The 25106-nt window shown below is 38.1% G+C and overlaps 1 protein-coding gene across 2 annotated transcripts in view; it reads right to left on the reverse strand.

Annotated features, from left to right (window-relative positions):
- Window positions 1–25106, reverse strand: part of LOC145998884 (zeta-crystallin-like) — a 48797-nt gene that overhangs the window by 6757 nt on the left and 16934 nt on the right. For both annotated transcript variants that reach the window (XM_083135588.1, XM_083135587.1), the window contains exons 3-7: window positions 13957–14109; window positions 12845–13008; window positions 8303–8391; window positions 6150–6234; window positions 3226–3355 (exon numbers count right to left, since the gene is read on the reverse strand). In XM_083135588.1, coding sequence (XP_082991714.1) covers window positions 3226–3355; window positions 6150–6234; window positions 8303–8391; window positions 12845–13008; window positions 13957–14109 — 621 coding nt within the window. The remainder of the gene's footprint in view (window positions 1–3225; window positions 3356–6149; window positions 6235–8302; window positions 8392–12844; window positions 13009–13956; window positions 14110–25106) is intronic.

Genomic DNA, 25106 nt, shown 5'->3' on the forward strand with positions numbered 1-25106 from the left:
AGCAAGGAAGTGGTTCAAGGAATGGTGAAGTTAGTTCTGGGGATACTGTAGGGAATCCACATAATGCCATATTTAGGCACATATAACTTGTGTTCGTGTATAACGTGCACCCTGGTTTTGATAGAAAAAGCGACAAAAAATTAGGGAGAATTTGCACTGAAGTGGCATGTGTCCACCAATCAAAAGCAGGCATGTGCAACCTGTTATGCCGATACAGTGTGAAAAAATTATGCAGATTGACTTGTTCCAAGTAGCATGTGTCACTTCGGTGTGAATTCTCCCTTACACTTTACATATAAGGTGTAGCACAATTCAGGTTTCAGATATGACTTTTAGTTGAAGGTTGTATGCAATGAGTCACCTTTGCTGTGTGGATGAAGACAGAATATCATCTTGTGTATGCAATGAGTCACCAACCCACTCAACCCCTATATGTTTAGCATCTGAAACCTTTCAATTTTGCAACCACCTTGTTTATTCTGTAGCTTTCAAATTGCAAGTTCTGCGGTAAACACAGGAAAATGGCAAGTGTATGAGAATGGCGGAAGCAAGAGGAAAAGGCTGAAGACAGCTCCATCCAAGAAGCATGCTTTCCCAGGGTAGTAAGGCAAATGTCTAGAAGTGGAGCAGCAGAAGGTAGAAAGACCTGACAGTAAAGTTTACACCATGGAAGCAATTTTTAATGAAGTTGCTTACGATGTTATCCTGCGAACATTGAAACACCTATGGGCATAATTTATATTTACACCTGCTATACAGAGTGATCATGTGTCACTAGCATATTTGCGACAGTTTATAATGCAAAAACAATTTTTGAGTTAAAGTTATTATCCAATATTTCTCATGCAACAAATACTGACGATACGGCTCCCATGGGAGGAGGTGCACACTTGATCTCTACCAGAATGACAGAGCTTTGCCCCGTGATACAGAACATTCCAAAAGGTGAAAAAACATGGAGAAATAGCCATTTCACTTTTATATATGTTTATCTTTAATCATTACTGCTAAAGATACCAAACCTGGCTGCCTCAATAAACCTACATGCATACAAAATTACAAAGAAGTTAGATACACCGGACAGAAAAAGATTTGCACTGCGGAAGCAATTTTTAACGAAGTTGTTTACAAACATTGACAAACTTGAGTGAAATTTGTATTTGCGACTACAGGTGTTATGTGCAGAATCAAAATGAAAACATGCATAGTTTCATGTTAGCAGTTTTTTCGGGCACAAATTTTAGAAAGAAGCGCATGTCATACACATGTAAATACGTTACTACTTCAGTGGAACCTCAAATATGTGTTCCCAGATTCTACATTTTCCCACATTAAACATTAATTTTCCTAGATTAGCGGTAATCCCCTGAAAAAAATGTGTGAGATTCCACTGAAGTTATCAATCATGGAGTGTGAAATCCAGCAAATATTCGTTCTTCAGTTTTTCATTAATCATTACTTTTGGCTCGTGTGACTAATCAAACAACATAAAATGCTTAAAGATTAGGGACACACAAGAGATGTACTACGTACATGCAGGCTCAACCAGGACTCGAACCCAGGTCTCTGGCATACCATGCCATATAATGCTCTTCCTATGCTAGGAAAAAGCCAGCATACACAATAAACAACATTATAAGATACCATTACAGGCTGGTTATCTACAATTTTGTAAGAAACAAAATTCTCAGACTCTTCCAGACCACTAGAAATTTTACACACCCAGAGAAATTAGTGCATGTGAAAATGTCCAGAAGACAGTTATTATATTTTAGATAAACACACACACTTAGAACCTTGACTTCACATGTAAAGGTAATAACGAGAAGGAAAATTAATCATAACTGACTTGGCTGGGGAAAAGGAAATAATAAAATGTCAGGTGTGAGCTTTTATGTGACACTTATTATGTATTAACTAATGACTAACAAAGAATTCTATTTTCTAAGAAATCACACCAATTATAGCATAAATAATACATATAGTGACTCATAACATTCGAATTAATCTTAATAACTACACTACCAAATATCCTCAAAAAACTGCAACAAGCAAATATCCACTTATTGTAGTAGATTTCTCTATAGCACAATAGCTCAAAACAGGACCTCTTTACATTAAGTATCTAATTTACTCGGATAAGCTTACTTTTCATTTCGCCGTGCAAATTTTCTTCACAATCGATTTCGTCACCTGTCTGGTGGCTTAATCAGGCGTGTACACGAAAAATGAAAAGTAATCTTATCAGAGTAAATTACCTGTCTCCAAGTAAACGCCAAGCAGATATCTTTAGATGTATCTAGGTAATAAAAATAATGTCTACTGTAACTATCAGTGTGGCCGTGTGTTCTAAGGCATCGGTTCTGGGCTCAAACTACGGGACACAGGCTAGTTTGAGTCTACTGGAGGGGAAGAAGTGTAACAACTTTTCTCCAGAGATTTCGGCCAGTGTATGGGAGTGGTGGCCCAACATTGTGAAGAAATTTGGGAGATACAAATGAGTAGCGTAACCCAGTCATGGAAGCTACGACGATGACTGAGGGTTCGTCATGTTGACCACATGTCACCCCATAACTGGTACGATTTGCTGAGTCATGTGGGAATGAGGCAGGCAGTCTGTAGGTAGACCCTGGCCTTCATGACTGTGGCGTCATGGGGAAAAACTACCAGATGTACTCACTACATCAAACTGAAGTGTAGTGTGTCCACACCAAATTTAAAATTTCTTGCTCGTCTTGTTTCTTTTGTTCCAAAGTCTATTTTTATTGAAAAAAATTATCATTCCAGAATGAGAGCAAATTTGCCTGACATTTCCACAAAAAATAAATTCCCCAACTTTTCCAGGATTTTCAGACTAGTATGACAGAAATGTTCTTTCCAACCATGTGTGTCAAATAAAATATGAAACAGGTAAGGTTTTTTTCCTCTCCATGTATACACAATTGGCTAACATACACTACAAGGCATGATAATGCGAATATGGGTTCAGTAACAGTCTCTTTCTGAATACTAAAACACATTTCATTGCACATGTACAGTGCAACTTTTACATTTTATTGTTAACAGTACAGAAGTAGTGATTAAAAGGTAACAAAAAACAATTATTTAGTTTTGTCCTGTAATGCACAACACTAAAAAACTGATAATTCTCATAAAATAGTAATAGTGTTAACTCAACCAGAGTCAGTCTAAAAAAAATAATTCCCAAAAAAACAAATGACTTACCACAACTCTGGCATTTTGACTCAACACATTGAGGTCCTTCCCTAGATTAACATTTGCCAAATTTTCAAGGATAACATCAAACCCATGGCCCCCTGTTGCAGCAACTGCATTGTTCAGATATCCTTTCTCTCTGGAATTTGGAACACACAATTAGTTTTTCTCTTTCACACAAATACACACTTAAGGGAAAAAAGTCAGATAAGTTATTAAATGTCAAATTTGAAAGCAAATGGGAAAATACTCAACACAACATCTTTCTTACTACTATACAACTGCAGCAAAAACTTCAAGAATTTAGGTCCTAGCATTGCACCACGTATAAGGTAGTATATACCACAATAATCAAGTGACGCCACCCTTAACACTTTCCCTACCATGGTTTGTGTATATATGTTCTTGCTGAACTATGCTCTCTATACCATGGTCCATGGTGGAAAGACTAAAGAGGTGGATGCAAGCAGATGCTGAAAACTCTCCCTTCCGGTACAAGACGTCATCTGAGGAGAGGACTACCGCTGACTCTGCAGTGAAGCATTCTTCGTGAAACAAATCATTTCAACTACAGACTCAATATAACTTCAAAACAGGCGGAAATAACCATACCGAACGGAAGACGTGACCGGGTTCTAGCCCCCAAAGGCACAGGCCAAAAAATTGAGAAAAAAATGTAAGGGAATAGTTAAGAATGTGGGTATCTTGCAAATATCAAATAGTATGCTATGGAAAAGTTTCGATTAGTAATAAATCTCTTCTCAGCCTTACTGGTTCGCATGAACCTAGTTTATAGCTTTCTTCTGTGCATTCTATTACAATTCATTCCTACTTGATATTTTTACAAGTGTTTGCTACAGGTAAAATAGTCCCCAGCTTCAGTTTCCCCCAAAATATTCAGTACCTTAATGCGACTACGTGAGTAGATTCGAAAGGTAAAACTATTAGAAATTACAATGGAAATGCAAATATGTAAATGGAAAATTAAGCTTTTAAATTTACTTTTCTGAATAATTTGTTATTGTTACATTTGCTGCTTGTTCGAACACATGAAGTGCAGGAATTTTATGGAAAATTGGCAAGCTTTTACAAATCTTTAATGGTACAAAACAACATTCGAGTCCTTTTAACATTATTTACAAAGGAAGAAAATATGTACAGTATCATATCAGTTTTTTAAAAATATTTTCATTAATTTTCTTTTCTCTGCAGTGTCTATACTTCACAACTCTTTGTTTACTTCTTTTATCCTGATGTATATTCGAGTTTTGATGAACTTCCAGTGGCACAGACTGTTGAATTTCTTTGTAAACAATCTGGGCCAAATTTGTAATAATTCCATTACCAGAACAAAAGAAATCTCCATGAAAGTTCATGAAGAAATTTTCTGCTACCTTTATAGCGGAAAAGAAATGCTGACTTGCATCTGTCAAATTGCACCCAGTTTCCTTCAGCTTACCCACAATTCACATTTGGAGCCACATAAAAACCTAGGTCGCTATACTGTTGGCTAAAAAGGTGAGCAACAAACCCTGCAACGTATTTGAGAGCTTCCTCCGAAATTTTCAGTGACGCCACATGCTTCATAGTCCTCACTAACCTCCTCATTTTCTGTGTGTTTTCATACATAGTTTCCATTTTGCAAACAAACTGCGAGCCATAACAACTTGCACTAAGGTACACGGACCGTATATTTATGTATATGTATGTGTACATATGTGCATCTATAGGGTTATTAATGAGGCTTTACGTGTTATATGTTCTTCCGTGCCTCAAATCTAAGTTCCCCATGCATATAGTACCGTACCATGAAGGCACATTTTAGAGTATGTGGGGGTAGGAACCAACATTCTCGATCTCGACCATTTTGGAGGTTGTGCGCTCAGTACTATGCTCCGGCCACCTTTACCCCCATGGTTGCCTCCAAGTACCCATTGATTTAAGGCTAGGTGAGCTCCAGAGCTGCTTTATGCGGGGACAAGGCCGGAAATATTCTGAACTTAAATCACCCACCTGGCCGGGAATCGAACCCGGGTCTCCCGCATACCAGTGAGATACAGAACCATAGTTACGGATAATAAAGATATAGACGTAAAAAGGCTTATTTTGTCCTTCCACCTGCAAGTCAATACCCATTTGTGACAAAATTCTTCTTTAACAGGAAATTGAAAATACTAGACATTTGTTTCTTTCGTCTTTTTGTAATGATTGCTAAAGCCATAAATAGCACAGTTAGACATATTTTCTTTCGCAATGCACTTGATTCTTCTCACTAAAAAAAAAAAAAAATCACAAAAAAAAAAACACTAACTTCAAAGTTCAATGGTCTACAGAAAAGAACAAAACTGGAAACTCCACTTCTCACCCTCTGAAATGCACCCCCTCTTCTGGCTGTGGTTACTCAGATGCCGTCAGAGCTGTAACGTATGGCTGAGAGCCATGCGCATGCATCCAACTGTTTTTCATTCCACCATGACCACGGTCATATTGTATTTTCTTGTCCTCTTTCTTTTCAGTCATCAGTTGCTGTTTACTACTTGTAACTCATGAAAATTATACTGATGTCTGTTGTGAAGTTATTGAAGTAGGGATGCCACAAATCCGGATTCTAAATTATGCGATATCCATTCCGGATGCAACGAATATCCAGACAGAACTGGTATGATGAAGAATTTGTAGAAAATCTGAACAGTGAAATAAAAAAGGGTGAATAAAAGAATATGTGGACAGCCGTACAATGGATAAATGATAAAACTGCCCAGATAATGCACACATTTGGATATCTGGATAAAATTTCATCTGGATTTGACCATTCCTGTATTGAAGTCAAGAAGCTATGCCTGCCTTACCCTTGCCAGTAGTCACTATTTTTTTTTTTTCGAAAATGGTGAACTGTGAACAGTCCTTTACATCATAACGAGCAACAGACTGACCTGTGATTGAAAACATCGTCAGCTCCCAAACTCTTGACTAGATCCATTCCTTCCTGTGTACCAGCAGTACCAATAACCTTAAGTCCTGAAATGCAACAAACACTTTAGAGAAGTAATGCTTTCATATACAACTGTCACATGACATGAAATCATAAGTATGGGTAAAAAAAATGGTGTGTTAACACTAATCATCTACAATTGCAGTTGCTTTGAAAGCAATTAAGATGTCTGCAGGGAAACCCATGATTGCTTAGTTACTAAAATAAATATCCTTTCTTTGTTTTTCAAATATTGCCAACAGTAACAGAAAAGGAAAAAAATTGTCTTGGAATAGGTACTGTAGTATACTATAAATAAAACAAGAGTTTTTCAACGACAGTACCAGGCTGCAAGAGGTTCGAAGTTTGTGGCTTGCAGTCCGATCTGGCCACCACTTGGAAAGATGGCCTTTCGTTCACCAGCAATAAACAGGAAATTCTTTCTAGCCAGTGCTGATGAGAAATAAAAGCTGCTGAGAGAGGACAGTCACCTGTGCAGACTACAAATTTGAATTACAACCATGGGGTTGTTATCGAGTTAGGGCCGGAAGGGTGAAGCAAGTTGCAAACTGAGCTGGCAACCACCTGGAAAGATAGCGGGTTTCCACTGCGATAACAACAAATGCTTTCTTGACAGTGGTGGTGAGCAATCAAACGATTTAACAGGCGACTGCGTTGCTCCCCCCTCCAAATTTGGTCAATTTAGTTTGTGCAATTTTCATTAACAAATACAATTGAAGTGGAAATATTCTGATTAATTGGAATTTTTTGGTTTTTGATTTGATTGATTTGATTTAGTTTATTTTACTTCGCGTTCTGTGCCTCTCGGCTAATTTGCAAAGATGGGGATGAGTGATGAAATGATGAAATTGATGAATGGACATTCACAAACAACCAAGCCCGACCGGGATTCGAACCCGGGACCCTTGGCGTCGCAGCACGATAGGAATTTTTTGGTGTCTGAAATTGAAAATGCCAATGAACATCAGCAATTACCAAATTAATGATCCTGGCCAGAAGAAATTAAAAATATGTCAACATGCCTAGACACAATTGAATTAATACTCTCTATAATTATGCCATAATTTACTTATTAATATTAAATTTTAAGGGCACATATTAATTAACGCATAAAGTTAAAAAAGAAAAAAATAGAGAAAGTTTTATGAGCAAAATTGTTGGGAGATTGGGTATCAGCTTTTAAAAAACAAATTTACCGGGCTGCAGGCTCACAAAACCTGAGAACCACTGCTACTAAACAAGCAATCTAGTACCAGAGTTTTTTTTTTTTTTCCGAAACAGTTATCCTAAAAAATCAAAACTTTTACAGGCCTCGCCGATGGAGTAGTGGCAGCGCCGTCACCTTGAAATCAAGGGGTCCTGGGATCAATACCCACTGGAGGCACAGTGGTTTGGATCCCACTTTGAACTGTAGGTTCATTCCCAATTAGCATTTCTGTGCATAAAATGGACTTAAAACAACAATTCAATCAATCAATTCAATCAAAACCTTTACAGAGTGAAGCAAAATTTATATATAACATGAACATTGTACCAGACATTTATGAGTTTTTCTGATTATTAAGCCTTGTCCATTGAGACAATATAAATTAAATTTTATTGCCACTTCACTCCATACAGAAGAAAAGAATGCAGAAAATCTGGTAACTAAAGATATCCATTTGGCGGTTACATGGAGAGAAGTAATCTTTCTGAATCAACTCACTATTCATTTTTCTGAGCAGTTTTATGATTGCGATCAATTTTGCAGCCCATCAGGTGTACATGGATGATGAGGCTACCAAATTCAATCGAGATCCAAAACTGCATGAAAAAATTAATAGTGAGTTGATTTGAATAGAAAACCTGGTATGAATATCTGTGAGTTTTCATGTTATAAATGCCAACCTCATTGGTTAGCACAGCACAACTATTTCAGGGGTCCCGTGTTCAAATCCTAGCCTGGGCATGGATGTTCTTTGTGAGCATTCCTTCATCAAATCATTATTCATTCTCACTGTCGTGATTACACAAAAGTGGCAGAAAAGTGAGACTAAATAACACAAATCAAATCACTTTATAAACAAAATTGTATTATATGTAGAGAATACATACCAAACAACTTTCCTAGCTGAACTGCTGCTATTCCTACCGCACCACTAGCACCATGTACTAGAAGTATTTCCCCTGCTTTGACATGACATCTAAGATAGAGAACATATCAAATGTCATTAACCAGCAAGTATGCATCTAAAAACAAGCTGAAATAGTAGGGTGGTTAACAAATTGTTGAACATTTACAACTTTCACATTTCTATTAGGAATGGCTAATAATATCCGGAATCTGGATCCAGAAATTTTATTATTCAGATTTCTTTTTGTCTGCACAAACACTAACAATTATCTTTGTAAGCTGCCACTTTGTTAGAGCAATTTGAGTCGAGTGTTGTGAATAACTCCTCTGTTTACGAGCAATATTTTGAAAAGTTCGGTACATCACCCTTTGTCTGGCGATTATTTAAAAAAAAATACAAAGAAGTTCTTACGGTACTCAGATGTTTGGCAGAGTACTGCGATGTGAAGAGGCACCTTTCTCTCTAAGGGAGCGGCTGGGAGAGCTATCCTAATACTATGAACAGACGGCGATCTTAACTTTCTATCTTATAATACACACACTTGTGCTATCTTTACATTATTTCAATAGTTTATTTTAGAAGGGAAACCGGGCACACAAACACACATACCTTCAGCCACTTTATTTGGTACTGAAGGGTAACTTTTTTACTTGTTGAAGTCAGTGGCTACATGGGTCTACACACACACTTCAGGGTAGGAGGACAGGTCACACTGAGATGGGGATATTCTGAGTAACGGCCAAGTTTTAACTTCTTCTGCAAATAATTTATAACGAATATATCTAAATCGAAATGAGTGTTATGATATGATTTGAAGAAATACTGTATATTGCCAATTGTTACCGCTATATTCCATAGATCTTCAGGCACTGTATATTTTTCAACCTAGGGACAAACATAAAAACAAGTATGGGAGCATATATGGAAGGTGCAAATTGGCCATAAATACACAATATAACCAAGGATGTATTAGGGGGGTATGGACACCCCCCAAAAAACTTACCAAGTCATCATCTTTATTCTTGGATCATTTCTGGCTCTGTTTCTTGTTGTAATTAGCACCTCGCTCTTTTCTACACTGAATTTCATTCCTGCTCTTCTGATTTCCTCATTCCAACTATCAAGCTGTGTCTGTACTTCGTCTTAACTGTTCACCCATATTACTAAGTCATCAGCAAACAACAGGGCCCTCATCTCTTCCTCTCCTTCACCACCTCTTCGTTAATTGCATACATTCTAATGATGAAGAGCAGTGGGGAAAGAGCACTTCCCTGTCTTAGTCTATTACTTATACTGAACCACTCCGTTCTTCCCACTGGTGTCTTCACACAGCTCTGGTTGGCCTTGAATGTGCTCTGCACTCAACATACTATCTCATCGTTGACTCCTTTCTCTCTTAGAACCTTCTAAATCTTTGTTCTCTCCATGCTATTGTATGCCCTTTCTATATCTAGGACTGCATAATCAAATCATTTCCATACTCGTAGTGCCTTTCCTGCATTTGCCTCATGGGAAATATCAGATCTACTGTTGATCTGCCTCTTCTAAATCCATACTGTTCCTCTCTCATGTTCAGCTTTGCTACTTCCTTTATTCTTTACTCTAATATTTTCTCATACGCCTTTGCTGAGTGGCACATAAGTGTTATTCCTCTGTAGTTTTTACATTCCTTTCTGTCACCCTTCTTGAATATGGGAACTATTAGTCCCATTGTTCAATCTCTTGGCACTTCTGTCTCTTACCACACTGTTTTCAACACTTTGTACAGCCACTGCACACCAATCACTCCTGCTCCTAGTATCATTTCCACTAGCACTTCATCTACTCCAGGTGCTCTACAATACCTCTCTTCAGAGCTTCCTAAACTTTTTCATGTTGATTTCCTTTTTTCACGTTAAGCAATTTCTCCACATTCTAATTATTTCTTCATCCTCTTCTACAATGTTTCCCCTTTCATCCCTTAGCTTACATATGTCTCATCTTTCTCTTTGCCTTTCTCTCACTAATCCATACAATACTTTCTTGTTCCCATCTACATCATCTTCTAGCACTTTAATCCATTCTTCCATCCACTTTCTTCTTTCCTCCTTTACTACTGTTCTTGCCTCTTTCTTCTTTTCCACATACTCTTTTCGTGCATTTTGTGATTTAACTTTAAACCATTTTCTAAATGCATCATTTTTGTTTTTCACTGCCTCTCTAGTTCCTTCATTCCAACATGGTGTTTCTTTCTTCTTTGTTGTCCTTCCACGTAACTTTTCAGCTGCCTATACTAATTCTGTGTCTACTCCATTGGGTTTATCTCTTGGCACTTTTGTTCACAATATTTCTTGATATTTCTCTTTTATCATCCTATCCTTCAATTTCCACACTCATATCCTTCTCTCTTGTTCGTCCCCTCTATATTTTCCATCTCCTCCTAGTAGCCTGTGGTCACTAAGTTCTCACTGGGTATTACCTTAATGTTGTTCATTATCTTCTTTACTTCCTTGTTTACCAATACATAATTTATTACAGACTTTTGTTCATAATTCCAACTGTATCTTGTAATCTTATGGCTGTCATATTTCTTCTTAAACCAGCTATTACCTACGTACTAACAGTCACTTTCTCTTACGAAAGTCCAGTAGCCTCTTTCCCTCCTCATTCCTCTGTCACCATCCATCTGCTCCAAGTACTTCTGTATACTCTTTCCTGTCTCTTCCCACTTGTGCATTAAAATCACCCATCACAATTTGCAATTCCTTTCCTACGTGTCTTCAAATTCTTCTTTCTCCTACCTTGTACATCCTGTTTGTGGGGCATACACTTGAATTATTTCTATTACTTTTCCTCTTACATTAATTTTTAGTTTCATAATTCTGTCATTTACCCTTCCTACATCCTCACTTATTCCACTTGTGACTACAAATCCAACCCCACTTCGTCCCTGCCCAGTACAGTTTATAGTCTTTCCTCAATTTCATTTCTCCTCTTCCTTCCTAACCTCATTCCAAAGATGTCAATCCCTCTTCTCTCCATTAGATCCACAATTTCTTCAGTTCTTCTTGTCAGTGTTCCAATATTCAATGTCCCTATTGGTAGCCCATATCATCTCCAATTTCCAGTCCGTCTTGCTTCTTTCTTATCTAGAATTGTTTATGCTTTCGGCTGTCAACTAATTGGGCCTGTAACTGCCTACACCTGAGTGGTGGGGTTGCCACCTGTCTCTCAGGTACACCCTTGTTCTTCTGTCAGGGTTCCAACTCCCTTAGCCTTTCTGGATCCCTCCAGGTCCACAAGGTAGTGGGGGCAAACACTTTATGGCAGTGTTTATTTGTCATGACACAAGGCTGTCAATGGGTATCTGTGGTATTCGCTGAGTATGTCCATGCCACTGGACACCCTCCACACCATGATAGCCTTGCCGCTTCTGTCCGGTACTGTTTATTTCAGTTTTCCCTTATTCGCAGCTCCACCTCATATCTGAGGGAGGTTTCACTATCCGCCACCTGTGACCCATCCAGTAGCTGAGGCTCCCACTCACCCGAAAGACTTACCAAGCACTACAATTAAATAATGAAAATATACTCGTTTAGCATTTGTTGTGTAATAGATGATTATTAATTTCCTCTGAACTTATTGGAAGGCAAGGATTATATTGGGATCACATGGCTTTGAATGACATTACAAAGAAGATTTATGCACATTACCACTCACATAAACATGCATAAAATATTAATCAGAAATTTTACTTTTCTCCAACTGCATCTAACATCATTTTTGTTATTCAATACTTAATCAATTTGACATTAACTTCATTGCTAGGGTACTTGTTATATGTAAATTATTCAGCTTTTAACTACACGTAAGCTACATAATGAATATGCACTGTAATATCTCTATTCTTTTACAGTTTTTTTTACCAATTAATGTAATAATAATATAATATTAATTTATATATTGTAATTAGTATTAACTTGATTTAATATAATTATTTTGACATTACTATTATTCCTGAGATACTTGGTTCACATTTACATACGTACAAAATTATCTCCCCCACAAAAGAAAAAATATTTTGCAAAAAACATTATGCAATGGGTTAAATTTTTTATTCAGTATTAAAAATCAACATAACATTAAATTATGCACAAACTTGTTACTGCTATGTATGTTCTCATCTGTTTATTTTATACAACATGCAATCAAACATTTACATCAGAAATTTTCTAGGAAGAAAATAAATCTCTTAGAATGATATTCTACATTTATTTGTACAGGGATGATGTCTATTTCTTATTAACCTTAAACACCGGGGCCGATTTCCCTAGTGTATGCCTTAATGCCGGGAGCATTTTCGAGCGAGAAATTTGAAATTTGCCAAGATTTGAATAATATTTTTTACCTTGGAAACTATGAATGCTAGAGTTGCAAATGATACCTCGTTTTGTTCAATAAAGATTAGGCTATAACCCTATAGTCCAAAAACCCAATTTTCCTTTACCAAATAAACATGTTACCTAGGAAATTTGACACTTACTTGGTTACTAGTGCTCTGTATGCTGTGAAATATGGCACATATAATGCAGCCCCTTGGCTAAACGTCAGCTTTTCCGGCAATGCGAAAACAGTCTCTTGACCACAAAGAGCATATTCAGCATATGTTCCTTGCTTGCTCATTCCACAGAATACTCTATCTCCTGCCTGAAGAAGTATGTATAATTTAGTATTTTTGCATAACCATTGCTGTACATTACAAATACAAAAATATTGGTTCAAAAGTGGCTTCTAGACTTCTAGAAATGCAGCATTCTAGTTCTTTAGTCTTTTTCAAATGGACACACACATATACATTACATACTTTGTAGTGCCACCTTGAAAAAGTTCTGGGGTACAAGAATGAAACTTTGCTAGGATAAAAACCACTTTCACAATTTGACTTTTATGTAGTCAGGTATGCACTGCACAAATACAAGATATTTCTCTACTATCTTCTTCTTCATGAAGTTAGAATAAATTTGCAAATTGCAAAAATATGTAAATGAATAATTTGAGCTATTATTTATATATTACTAAATATTTAGTTGATTATTATGTTAAGGATTCCATACAATTATTTACACATTACTGCACAATGTAAGTACAAGTACAAATTTATGAATTAAGAAACTTGTTTAGAAGAGATTTCCTAAAAATGAGAGGTTTACAAGGTGACACTCCAATGAATTAGTAAAACTCTGGTATAGAGAAATTAGCATGTTACGAGAGGACCAAAGAACAAGAAATATATAGAGTATCTTTAATTCCCTCAATCACTGGAGTGGTTAGCCTTCTTCACGACTCTTTCTTATTTTACAACCCTTTCTTACCAGCAAAACATCATGAATAACAGTAATTTCAACCGGCACGCATATCCATCAATAAATAATAGCTTTCTAAATATTTTCATTATCTCAAATATTAATATCTGAATATTTTAATAATGATATACTTGCAACTGAATATGTGTACACACAAACATTTACAATTTTAACAACTTTCAGTTACTACAATGTTAATGCAATTGCACCAGCTCTAAAAAACATACATTAAATATGAGTATTACAAAAACTACTACTAAGAACATTCCACATCTAGAGTACCAGTTCGTACCTTGATGTTTTTAACATCACTTCCAACACTGGATACTATACCAGCTGCATCCTTGCCTATGATGGCTGGCAGTTCAGGTAGAATGGCATATGCCCCTTCTCGAATGTAAGTATCCACTGGGTTAATTCCTGCAGCTTTTACTTCAATTAAAACCTAAATGAAAAAAAAATATAATATATTCTTCCAGCAAGAATTATGACATACAAGTTTTATGGAATAGACTAATTTAAATACATGCAGTGATTTTGCATATTACATTGAAATTTCATGGAGTTAACAGTGTAAAAATGTTACACAATTTTTGTGTATACATCATCATCACTCATCGCAGTTTCCTGTCTCTGGCTGGGTGAGTCTCAGCTACTGGATGGGTCACAGGTGGCAGATAGTGCCCCTCAGATATGAGGGGAAGCTGTGAATAAGGGGAAACCCAAATAAGCAGTCCTGGACCGAGATGGCAAGGCTATCAGGTTGTGGGAAGGTGTCCAGTGGCATGGACATACTTAGCAAATACCACATGGCGAATAAACACTGCCAAAAAAGTGTTTGCCCCCACTGCCTTGTGGGCCTGGAGGAATCCAGAAAGGCTAAGAGAGTTGGAACCCTGACAGAAAAACAAGTGTGTGCCTGAGAATACACAGGTGACAGTCCCACCACCCAGGTGTAGCTGAGAGCTGAAAGCAGAAAAAATTCGAGAAAAGAGAGAAGCAAGTCGGACTGCGTACACAGTGTGTTACTTTTTTTTCAACCTTGGTTTCCTGTAACGTTTCATAACATGTAACTTTAACATTATGTTTTAGTCACAAAACTGAAATGTGATCCTCTTTTGGTAAAATACCAATCACTTAAATATGAGTACAAAAGTTCACAATACCTCACAAAATTATTCTCAATTATCAACTTGAAGAGTTTTGAGTTTGCTTTCAAGTCTACTAATAGGCTAATCGGGACAGGACCTAAAGTGGGATATGAACAACTATGTGTTGGTATCGTCTTAAACTTGAAGGAACACTTCAACTGTCACGAGCCGGAATAAAATGCTGTATATCAAAAACGCCAGCAGTAACAGGTGACGAGAGGCTGCCAGGGCAGTCTTGAACAAGCGGGCAAAGTGTGAAGTGAGTTGCGAGTGACAGTGCTAAGTCGGTCTACATAAAAGGGTTGGGCAAACCCACCGAGAACACATTCCATGGAACAACGCAGCACCACGCCCTGACTCAGCCGAGGAACCATGAAACAAAGCAGGTAGAGTGGTGACACTTTGGGTTTATCATTATCAGTGTTTAGACATCTTAGCTCGTGTGTGGTCATTCCTTGTCCCACTCACTTGTTTGGTTTCTATTAAATATTGGTAAAGGGCAATGAACGTAATTTATTCCATTCCTCACCCACACATCCTCTCACAGCCAAGCACGGGTAGGAATATGGATGTAAGATGGAGAGAGCATGACAAAGATATAAGGGAGGGAGACCCTAGAACAGGGATGTCAGAGAATATTATTGAAGAGGGACATGAAATTACGGAACGGGAGGTTGTTCTGAATGAAAATAAACATATTAGTAGGAATGTGTATGAGTGCGCCTATATTTGCAAGGATAGGGATAATAAATTGAACAGGGAGGATGGAAATGTGGACGAGATTTGGATTCGGATGTTTAAAAGATGGGAAAAACACGCATACAAAAAAATAGGTTTTCATGTTACACCGGACGTAATTCGCGAGGCTCAAACAACACACGACTTTGAATACGACGTGACGTAAGCGAGAAGGGGAATGTAGGGGAAGTATGTAAGAGGGGAGCGGAAAGCAGACAACTTCCTGCATTCGGCGAGAAGGCATTCTGAAGTCACCACGGGGGAGTGAAATGGTGTGCGCCTTTTTAACTTTTTAAGTTGAAATGCTTCTTTTAGATTGATTTTTTTTTAACTTTTGTGGTTTTAAACAGCAGTGTGGGAATGGAAGTTTTAATAGGTTTTGGAAAATTTTCCAAATTCCTCCTTTACCAGAGTCACACCTATATCCTTTTTCCTGGCATTTGAATAGACTTGACGTGGCTATGGAGTGTTTTCGATAGCCAAAACAGAACCTGATGAAGGGAACAGTGGTTTCCAGAAACGTTCGGGAATTATATACACTCACTAATCGTAAGTACAATAAGTTTTAGTATTTTTAAATATTATTTAAGAAAACGTATTATTCAAGCAGTTTAAGCCAGTGAACAGCCTAAACGTAACACAACAGTTATAATATACATTTCAAGTTATTGTGCCTCTGTTAATGTGTGATACTCCAATTCTAAAAGTGACTATGAAATTCTAACTGGCTCCATGGATGAAAAAGTTAATTGGTTGATTTTCAATCTGACCACAAAAGACAATATGGACATTCTTTGTGAGTGTCCTTCAGCAGTGTGCACGGAACTGTCCCAGATTGCTGACAGAGCCCAGCTAGACTGCCGAGACAACCGTCACTCGCACACCAGGGGTGAGGATCGCTGCCAGTCCATAGCGAAGGACTGCCAACCGAGGGGTACGATACAGGGAGTCGTAACGTACCCAATTTGCGTTACACGGTACGTTCCATTTTGTAGGAGGAAGAGTATGGTTCCACTGCTGGTACCCATGTAACGTAACGAAATGCAATATCTTATAGAGTGACGTTACAAGGAACGTAACAAAATGTATTATGGTAGATATTAACGTTATAAAGGAACGGAACGAAATGAGCACATTGGAACATAACGTAATATGCAATATGGTATATACTACCGTTACAAGTTACAAGGAACGTAGTAACGAAATGCAATATGGTATATACTAGCGTTACAAAAAAACGTAACGAAATGCAACATGGTAGTAAATAACGGTACATAGGAACGTAATGAATGCAATCCTCCGTAACGGAACGAAGTGAAAGGCAATATGGTTAATTAACGTTACATAGGAATGTAACAAAATGTAAACCACTGTAGCGGAACGGAACAAAATGCAGTTGGGTACATACCATCTGCATAAGGAACGTAAATAAATTCAGTATGGTAGATGTTAACGTTACAAGGAAAGAACAATTCACAAATGTTAGCTGGTAACGTTATAGGCGCGTGACAAATGTAATCTATTAAACATCAAGGAAGAAAAAGGAATAGCCAAAATCTCTTACCTTTCTTTTGAACATTGCGAAAAATAACTCAGTATATCGTATGGGATTAATGTGAAATAGCCGTTAAAAATATGGTTGTTTGTAAAAAAATGAATTTCAACCAGGGTTGATAAAGGGTCAGGAATTTTAAATCAATTCAATTCCGGTTCAGCAGGGAATATTAGCAAGCATAAATGGATCTGGACCGTAAAGAGCCTTTTTATGTTTAAAATATTTCAATTCGTTCCAGGAACATTTTCTCCGGATCAATTGAAATACGGCACAGGGACCTTCTTTCCGGATCAATTTAAAGACTGTCTAAGTTCCATATTGAAATGAAAGAATACGCAACTTGGACCGAATTAAAACTGTGCGATAAAGAAGGTTCCGGTCTTGTTGCGGAACCCAATAGAACCCATTAGAATTTATGGGTTCGTGGACGTTTAACAACCCTGATTTGAAAATTACATTTTTGGCTCGAAATTGAATACAGCTTCCAACTAGTGTAGAAATGAGTAGTCATAGACGTGCGCACGGGGTGCAAAGGGGAGGGGGGCACATGCCCCACCCCCTAATCATTGACGTCTGCCGATATTTTCGACGCAGGGACAAGCAAGGTATTTTTCCATGGGGCATATTAACCAGATAATAGTGTTGCCCCCTCAAGAAACACCACTTGAATTCGAAATTATCGCATTCCTGCATTCCCATTATAATAAATTAATGTATATTACTATGACTGGGATCAAATTATACGCGTGAAATATATACTTTTAGCTGACATTCGTTTTCTAAAGGGGAGATGTGGCCATCCTCGCCCCTTTCAGATTTCCATACTCCTATATTATTATACTTTAATCCAGAAATTTAGGGTTGAGGAATCTTATCGCCGGTTATTAAACGATATTATGCTCTTGAAGAAAATGAAGTATTTCGAAGCCGATGAAAGTTCACAAAGCAACAACGGCGGAAGAAGGTGCAGTGGCACAACCACAGAGGGCAGGGGAGATTAGCCCTCAAACTTGTACGGAAATCAATTCTAGGAGGTAAGGAAGGCAAAAAATTGGACTATAGAAAGAAAGGTTGCAGAATCTAAGAGTAGCAAGACAAAGGGATACTGAAGATGGATTTAGTTTTCACGTCTGTCGTGCACTATTTCTTCCAGACGGTCAAGAGCACCTGCAAGGAGGCACAGAGGGGCAATTGCCCCCTCTTGATTTCTATCTTTATACAAATATAAATAAAGTTATATAAACTTGGACAGTTGCTGCTGCTTACGGTGTACGTTTTGCCCGTGTAAGGTAATAAATAGATGTATTATTAATTTTTGAAACCCCACCGTTCATTTATAAACACACTGTATATGAGTCATTGTGAATTCGAGTCAATTAAAACATTTTGCTTTGTTGGGAGATTATCTATTAGGATAAAATTTGGACATAATGAATCTAAGTAGAGAAAATGCAACTTGTATATCAAAATTGCCATGTCCAACTGATCTCCGAAAGTAGTGTTTAGCACGTCACATTTCAAGTATATTGTAATAATCTTCAATTAAGCCAAACGTTAACGAACAAAACAACTTTTATTTAACTTATAACTTCATGTTATATAAACTACATGAAATACATTTAACAAAGACAAAAGACAAAAGACAATCTCTCTCCAACTCGACTTGCTCACAGTATCTCTTCTAAAATTTTTATCTTTTATATTTTTCGTAACTTCTATCATATATGATTGATTAATTTGAGTCCACTTTATGCACAGTTAGGCTAATCGGGACTGGACCTACAGTTTAAATTGAAATCCCAATCACTTGTGTCTCCACCGGGTATCGAACCCGGGACCCCTTCATTACAAGGCGACGACGCTACCACTGCGCCATCGGGGAGGCCATTTCAAGTATAGTCCATGATTGTATCTAGTAGTATATGAACGAGATGTGTCCCTCCATTCAAACAATACGTGGCTTGTCCCTACCGAACGAAGTGTGTCACTTATAAATTAAGTTTCCGAAAGCAGGTATATTATGCATGAACAGAACAAAAAATACTCGTGAGAAATTACAAAAATTATAAGTAAGTTCGTGGCGGGAGTTATTGACGGTTTTCCCCACAACCTATCCGCTTTAGGTTCCGGGTTCGAGTCCTGGTCTGTAAATATCTTTTTTAGGTGTATCTTAATTAATTTAATCTAATTATCATCCATCTTCATAGTTTCGATTAATTATAAAAGTGACATAAAAGCGAAGCAAAATAAGAACAAATAAAAATAATTGCAAAATGATTACAATGTCAGAACTACATTTGAAAAATAAAATGCGAACAGAAGATTCATTTTCAAACAGGTATTTGGGTAGAATTGTGTAGACAGACAGCATGCTCCCGAAAGTTGCCAATCCACGTGTAGCATTACCTTCGATACTGGGGTTATGCTTTTTCAGGAAAGTTTGCTCGACGCTCTTCAAGCGTCTTATCAAGAATGCCTCGGTGTTTGCAGCATTACCAACTTATTTTCCGTCGGGAAAATCTTTTTTCTCCTATTTAATCTGCGGTTGGCTCTACAATACATCATATTAAACGAGATACAACAACTGAATTACGGCGAAGTAGGTTAGAAACCCTGCGTGCTCAAGAGCAGCTTCGATAAAGCACCTGAATTGTTTCGAGCTGAACCAGGAAATGGGCGATGTTTATTCCCCAAGGCCATTCCGTAAAACTAATGCCACAAGAAGTTTTCTGTGTGGATTTGTGAGCATGAAATTGTAGGTTAATGATAGTGCTACAAGACGTCAAGTGGATTTATTTTTCTGTTTCGTTATTTTAGATAGCTTTCCTACCTATATAGTTTGAATAACTAATTAATCATTTGATGAGCAGACAAACACGAAGAAGCCGATCCCGTGGCAAATTGGTTAGCGTAATAAACTGCAAAGTCTAATGTCGGATTAGAGCCTGGACTAGAAAATATGTATGGGTTGGGTCATTGTCTTTATACCACTTCCATCACCTATCACATCCTTTATCATCGCGATTAACCGAAAGTGGTAGACGCGAAATAAAAATAGAACCTTTGCATGGAAGTCCGAAAGAGAGGCAAGGGAGGGGGGGGGGGGGGGTGCACGACCCACCTGGAAAATGAAAGTCAACCAAAAACTATATATATATCACACAATTCCATTTCAGCTGCAATAATATATGTTAATTATTGCATGAACATAACTAGCTAACTAACTAACTCTCTAGCCTTCTTAAACCCGAAGGTTCATGGCTGCAGCAACACAGGCCTTCCATCTGTCCCTATCTTGAGCAAGTTCTATATACTCTTTTCCATCCCTACCGATTTCCTTTAGGTCTATCTCAACGTTGTCCCTCCATCTTCGTCTTGGCCTTCCTAAAGTTCTCTTACCATCAGGTTTCCCAACAAGAATCCTGTAAACTCCTCTTTCCTCTCCCATTCGTGCCACATGGCCTGCCCACCTAAGTCTTCTTGATTTAATTATTCTAATTGTCTCCTCATCCCTTTTAGGTCCAAATATTTTCCTAAGGATCTTATTTTCAAATAAGATGAATATGATAACTTCAAATTAAAGCAATGTTTTTTGAGGAGCCAACACTGTTATGCACCTTGTTTGCCCCCCCCCCAGGAAAAACTACCTTGCTTGCCCCTCTTTGGAAAAAAACTCAACAAAGTGCATTGTGAGGGAAATGCGTTTCAAGTTGTCAGGCACAGTTCGAGCTCCACAAAAACTTGGTAACAGTAGATCGGAATGTTTCATGCGTGATTTTCAAAGATTTTATGGAGTTTGCACTGTGCCTGGCAACTTGAAACGCATTTCCATCACAATGCACTTTGTTGAGTTCGCCCTTCGTATCCGCAATGCCTCATATTTTCAATTACTTTGAAGCATTTTGGACCATTTTTTATTTTTATAAGCAACTGCATTAATTGATAGAATGATCTTAAACATGAAACTAATTGTTTCTTCCAATGATTAACTGTTTTCTTTGCCTTTCATTACGCTAGGTCACTCAGCCGCTATCTTCGTTGTGAGCCTAGATTAAGTGTGATTGGAGCTTATCCTATATGCTTTCTTCATACAGCATGGCTGTCGGCTACATGTTTGACATCTTAACACAACTTCTTTCAAACATCGCTCATGAAATGTATTTCACCTATCGTGCTACGGGAATCAGAGGGACGTAACTACAAAAATGCTGTTTTCAGTTTCGTGAAAAAAAATCCTCTGAAGAGTATTTGGAGTAAATCGACATTTTCCACTTCTAATGCTTATCTGTAAGGCGGAGTCACGTTTAAGAGTCATATTCCTAAGAATACATTATTTCCTCTCCTATTAATTTGATAAATTAGAGTTAAGTCGCTCTGGTTCTCACACACGCTTTCAGCTCCTATTTTCCAAAATTTGGCACGTTAGGTATTACGCCAGATGTGTCATTTGGGTACGCTACTACATTTTTATTATATGCCTGTGGAGATTCGAACAGTGTTCTCGGCTTGCGAGCCAGGTTATATCGGCGTTAGCGTCCAACGTTTGGAGCGCGTACATTCCTCTAAGCAGGATGCTCCAATGTATGCGCTCGAAACATTGGACGCTAACACCGATTTAAGCTGGCTCGCAAGCCGAGAACACTTCGTCAGGAAAGCTACACTTTTTTACCCATGAAAGTTATTGTCCGTGGCCTGCAAGCAAGGTTCTTGCAACAAACTGCCTCGAGAGAATTATGCGTAGGCTATGTGTGACTTTTCTGTTTCTCAGACCACGTGTGACTACCTACAAATTATGTGAAACAATAACATAAACAACTTCCCATCTGAGTATGAGAAACCACTTGCATTCTAGCCGGGTTCGATTCCTGGTGGAGGCACAGTGATTCGAATTCCACTTTAAACTGTAGGCCCACTCCCAATTAGCCTATCTGTGCAGACAAGTGAACTTAAAACAAGACAAACTTTCATTCTAACCTCAGTCACTTATGGGAGCTGCTTAGAAGTAGTAGTGTTGACTGCCATGACTAAAATTTCTGGATCCAAGTTCACTTCGTCTCAACGATTTTATTTGTTGTCCCCTTTATGCACAGTAAGGCTAATCGGGACTGGACCTACAATTTAAAGTGGGATCCGAACCACTTGTGCCTCCACCGGGTATCGAACCCGGGACCCCTCTCTCGACGATTTGACTGAGTCTGCACTCCCTGCGCTGCACTCCGCTGTCTATGCAATGTAGTATTAAAAGTTATTAACTGAGGTATCCTAGTCACCAATTCCACCGCTGCCACCGGTTAGTCAAGGTGTGACTCATCATCAGCCAGGCTCGGACGAAACGCAACTCATTAAACCCTCGCGGACGAACTGTAGCATTTTTCTAGGAATTTCGCTTTCGGACGAAACGCTACTGAACCGTACAGCAGTCCCAGTGCCTGCTCCAAGTTGCACAGCTGCTTTCGGAGCTCTTGGTTTGGAAAGGGAGTGGGGATGAAGAAAGGGTCTTGATTTTTCATACTGAAGCTCGTTCATTTCGTTCTCCTATTTCCCTTGGTTGAATTTTCTGAGATACGGAATCTACCTCATTTTCCTTTTCATTACGTTTTATTGCGTCACCCACGGTACTCTTACATGTACTTAACATTATCAATTTCCCTGTACCTGCACCCTTTGGTTAGGTAAAAATAAATAACTGCAGTTCGTCAAATGTTGTATTTTTGTTTTTGTTACCCATTTTTCTCGTACTTCAGTCAGGGGCAATGGAGCTACTGGTAACAGACGTAGTTAGGAAATAGCATGAATTGTTTCTTCCCCGCACTGTAGTTGACCGATAAAAGAACTATGTAAAGTCTCGTTTCTATTACCACAAATTTTACCGCGCAACATGACACGCGGCATGCGACGCTGCATGTGCCAAGCATTTGTTGAAATGGAAACTGTCTGCAACATGCCGCGGCGCAAGTGCCGGGGACAAAAATTGCCCCAAACGATTAAGACGCACAACGTGCGCGGCGACAATGGAAACAGCCTGCAGCAAGTTCCTGGGGCACGGGCATGCGCACTAGAGTAGAAACAGACGACGCGACTGCAATCTGTGGTCCAACAAGATTTAATAACAATGCAAAATCACTTGCAGTCATTCTTACAAAGTTTTCGTATCCACTTTGAAGACGTAAGTCTCTCATCAACGAGTTATATGCTCCTTCCGAATTTCTTTTCGCTAGAAAACTTCTAATCCACCATCTAGGTTGTTTTCGCCTCTTTTTTTTTTTTTTTTTAGAAATTCATGATACGCGCCTGCCATAACCACAAAACCCGCCATAGCTTTATTGTTCATCTTTACCCAAGTTAAATCACCACCAAATTATTACAATACAAGAGAAGAAACACTGACTACTCTAAAGCACTGCACAACGCTACACTGCGATCCTGCACTCCAGTGTTGTTGCGGACGTATTTTGAAGAAGTAGTTTTGAATTGGAAGCAGTACGAGTACACTAAATGACGTGCAACATGCGCCGGCACATGTTGCACCTCATGGATCTGGAACTTGTCAGAATGGAAACGTAGCTTAACAGAAACAGAAGGCTTTCACGATTTGTCTGAATATTAAAGTGATCTCTTCTTTCACACCCAAACATAAATAACTATTTTCAGATTTGAAACCGTAACAGGGGTGTAAGAGGTGACCTTCCACGTAGTACACCCAATCGTCAACTTCATTCCACGTAGTACACCCTGGACTGCTCTTTGCAGACTAACGAGGCTCTGGCGACTGACCCTATAGCCAGTATAATTCTGTGTGTTCTGTTTTTTGTCATGTGTGCTGAGTGCCCCTTTAGAGCCTCAGCTTTTAACCTAACTCAGAATATTTTAATATTTCAGTTATTCGATATTACAGTTACGTTATTTGTTATGGTAAGGGGCTGGACCCCGTATAACGTGGCGGTTGCAAAATAGCCTAAGTGCTGACGCACCCAAAATTAAAAAAGAAAAAATGTAACGGGGAATATAGCTTTAATAAATGCCTATAAATATTTCACTATCGTTTATATTTATGTACATGTTATTAATTTTGAAATATTGTGAAGAAATGCAACAAAATGCTACATCTTCGATTACTAATGTGAGCCACTGTACATGTTATGTTTATATTTCATGAACGATGCGACACCACAGGTCCCGAGTTCAGATCCCAGCCTGTGTATTGTTTTCATTATTTTCTTCGTGATGTCCTTTCATCAATTTTGTCATTGCATCACCCATCCTCGTCTTCGCGATTAGCCAAAAGTGGCAGAAAACCAAAGTTAAATATAACAAATCAAAATCAAACATTACTTTGCAAGACAAGAATGGATAGGTTATTTTGAAGCTGCTGTTATTAAAAGCAAATTGTATGTAGCTTTCCTCGACAGAAGTTTCAAACACAGAAACTGATTGATTGGATAAGGGCTGTGGATTCCTACTCGAGCAGAAAATATATATGTTTCAATTTATTACGTACAACAATAGCAGACTGATTTCCCGCTAAATCAAAGAAAACTTGCATTCACGGTTACAAATTGACGTGTTGAATGACCTTAACTACAGACTTCTCTCACTCCAATTCTGATTAATAGAACAGCACACCACAACGTGGGTCATTAAATATTTCCAACTTACTCTCGAGTTCCTCAACTAAAAATAAATCGACTGCGAGACAAAAACTCCTCTGCGATAACTATATACCACGTTATATGCAGAGTATATGTAAGTTGAAATTCCATCATAATAATTTGAATTCTTCAAGTAGTAGCTACAAATATAATTTTTCATGCATATTTTCTTAGCAAAATATGAAGTTTCTCACTTCACAAGGATAACATATATATAGTATTTCACAAGAGTTTTTAGTTCGAGCTAGTCGTAGGCCTAATATGAATATAAACGTCACTTCATTACTTAGTTTAAAAAAGTGCCAGGCAATCAAAATTCGAGGGTATGCCTGAAATTATTTGTAGTATC

Source organism: Lepisma saccharinum, chromosome 14 (genome assembly GCF_977018435.1).
Source record: "Lepisma saccharinum chromosome 14, izLepSacc3.1, whole genome shotgun sequence".
Classification (NCBI taxonomy): domain Eukaryota; kingdom Metazoa; phylum Arthropoda; class Insecta; order Zygentoma; family Lepismatidae; genus Lepisma; species Lepisma saccharinum.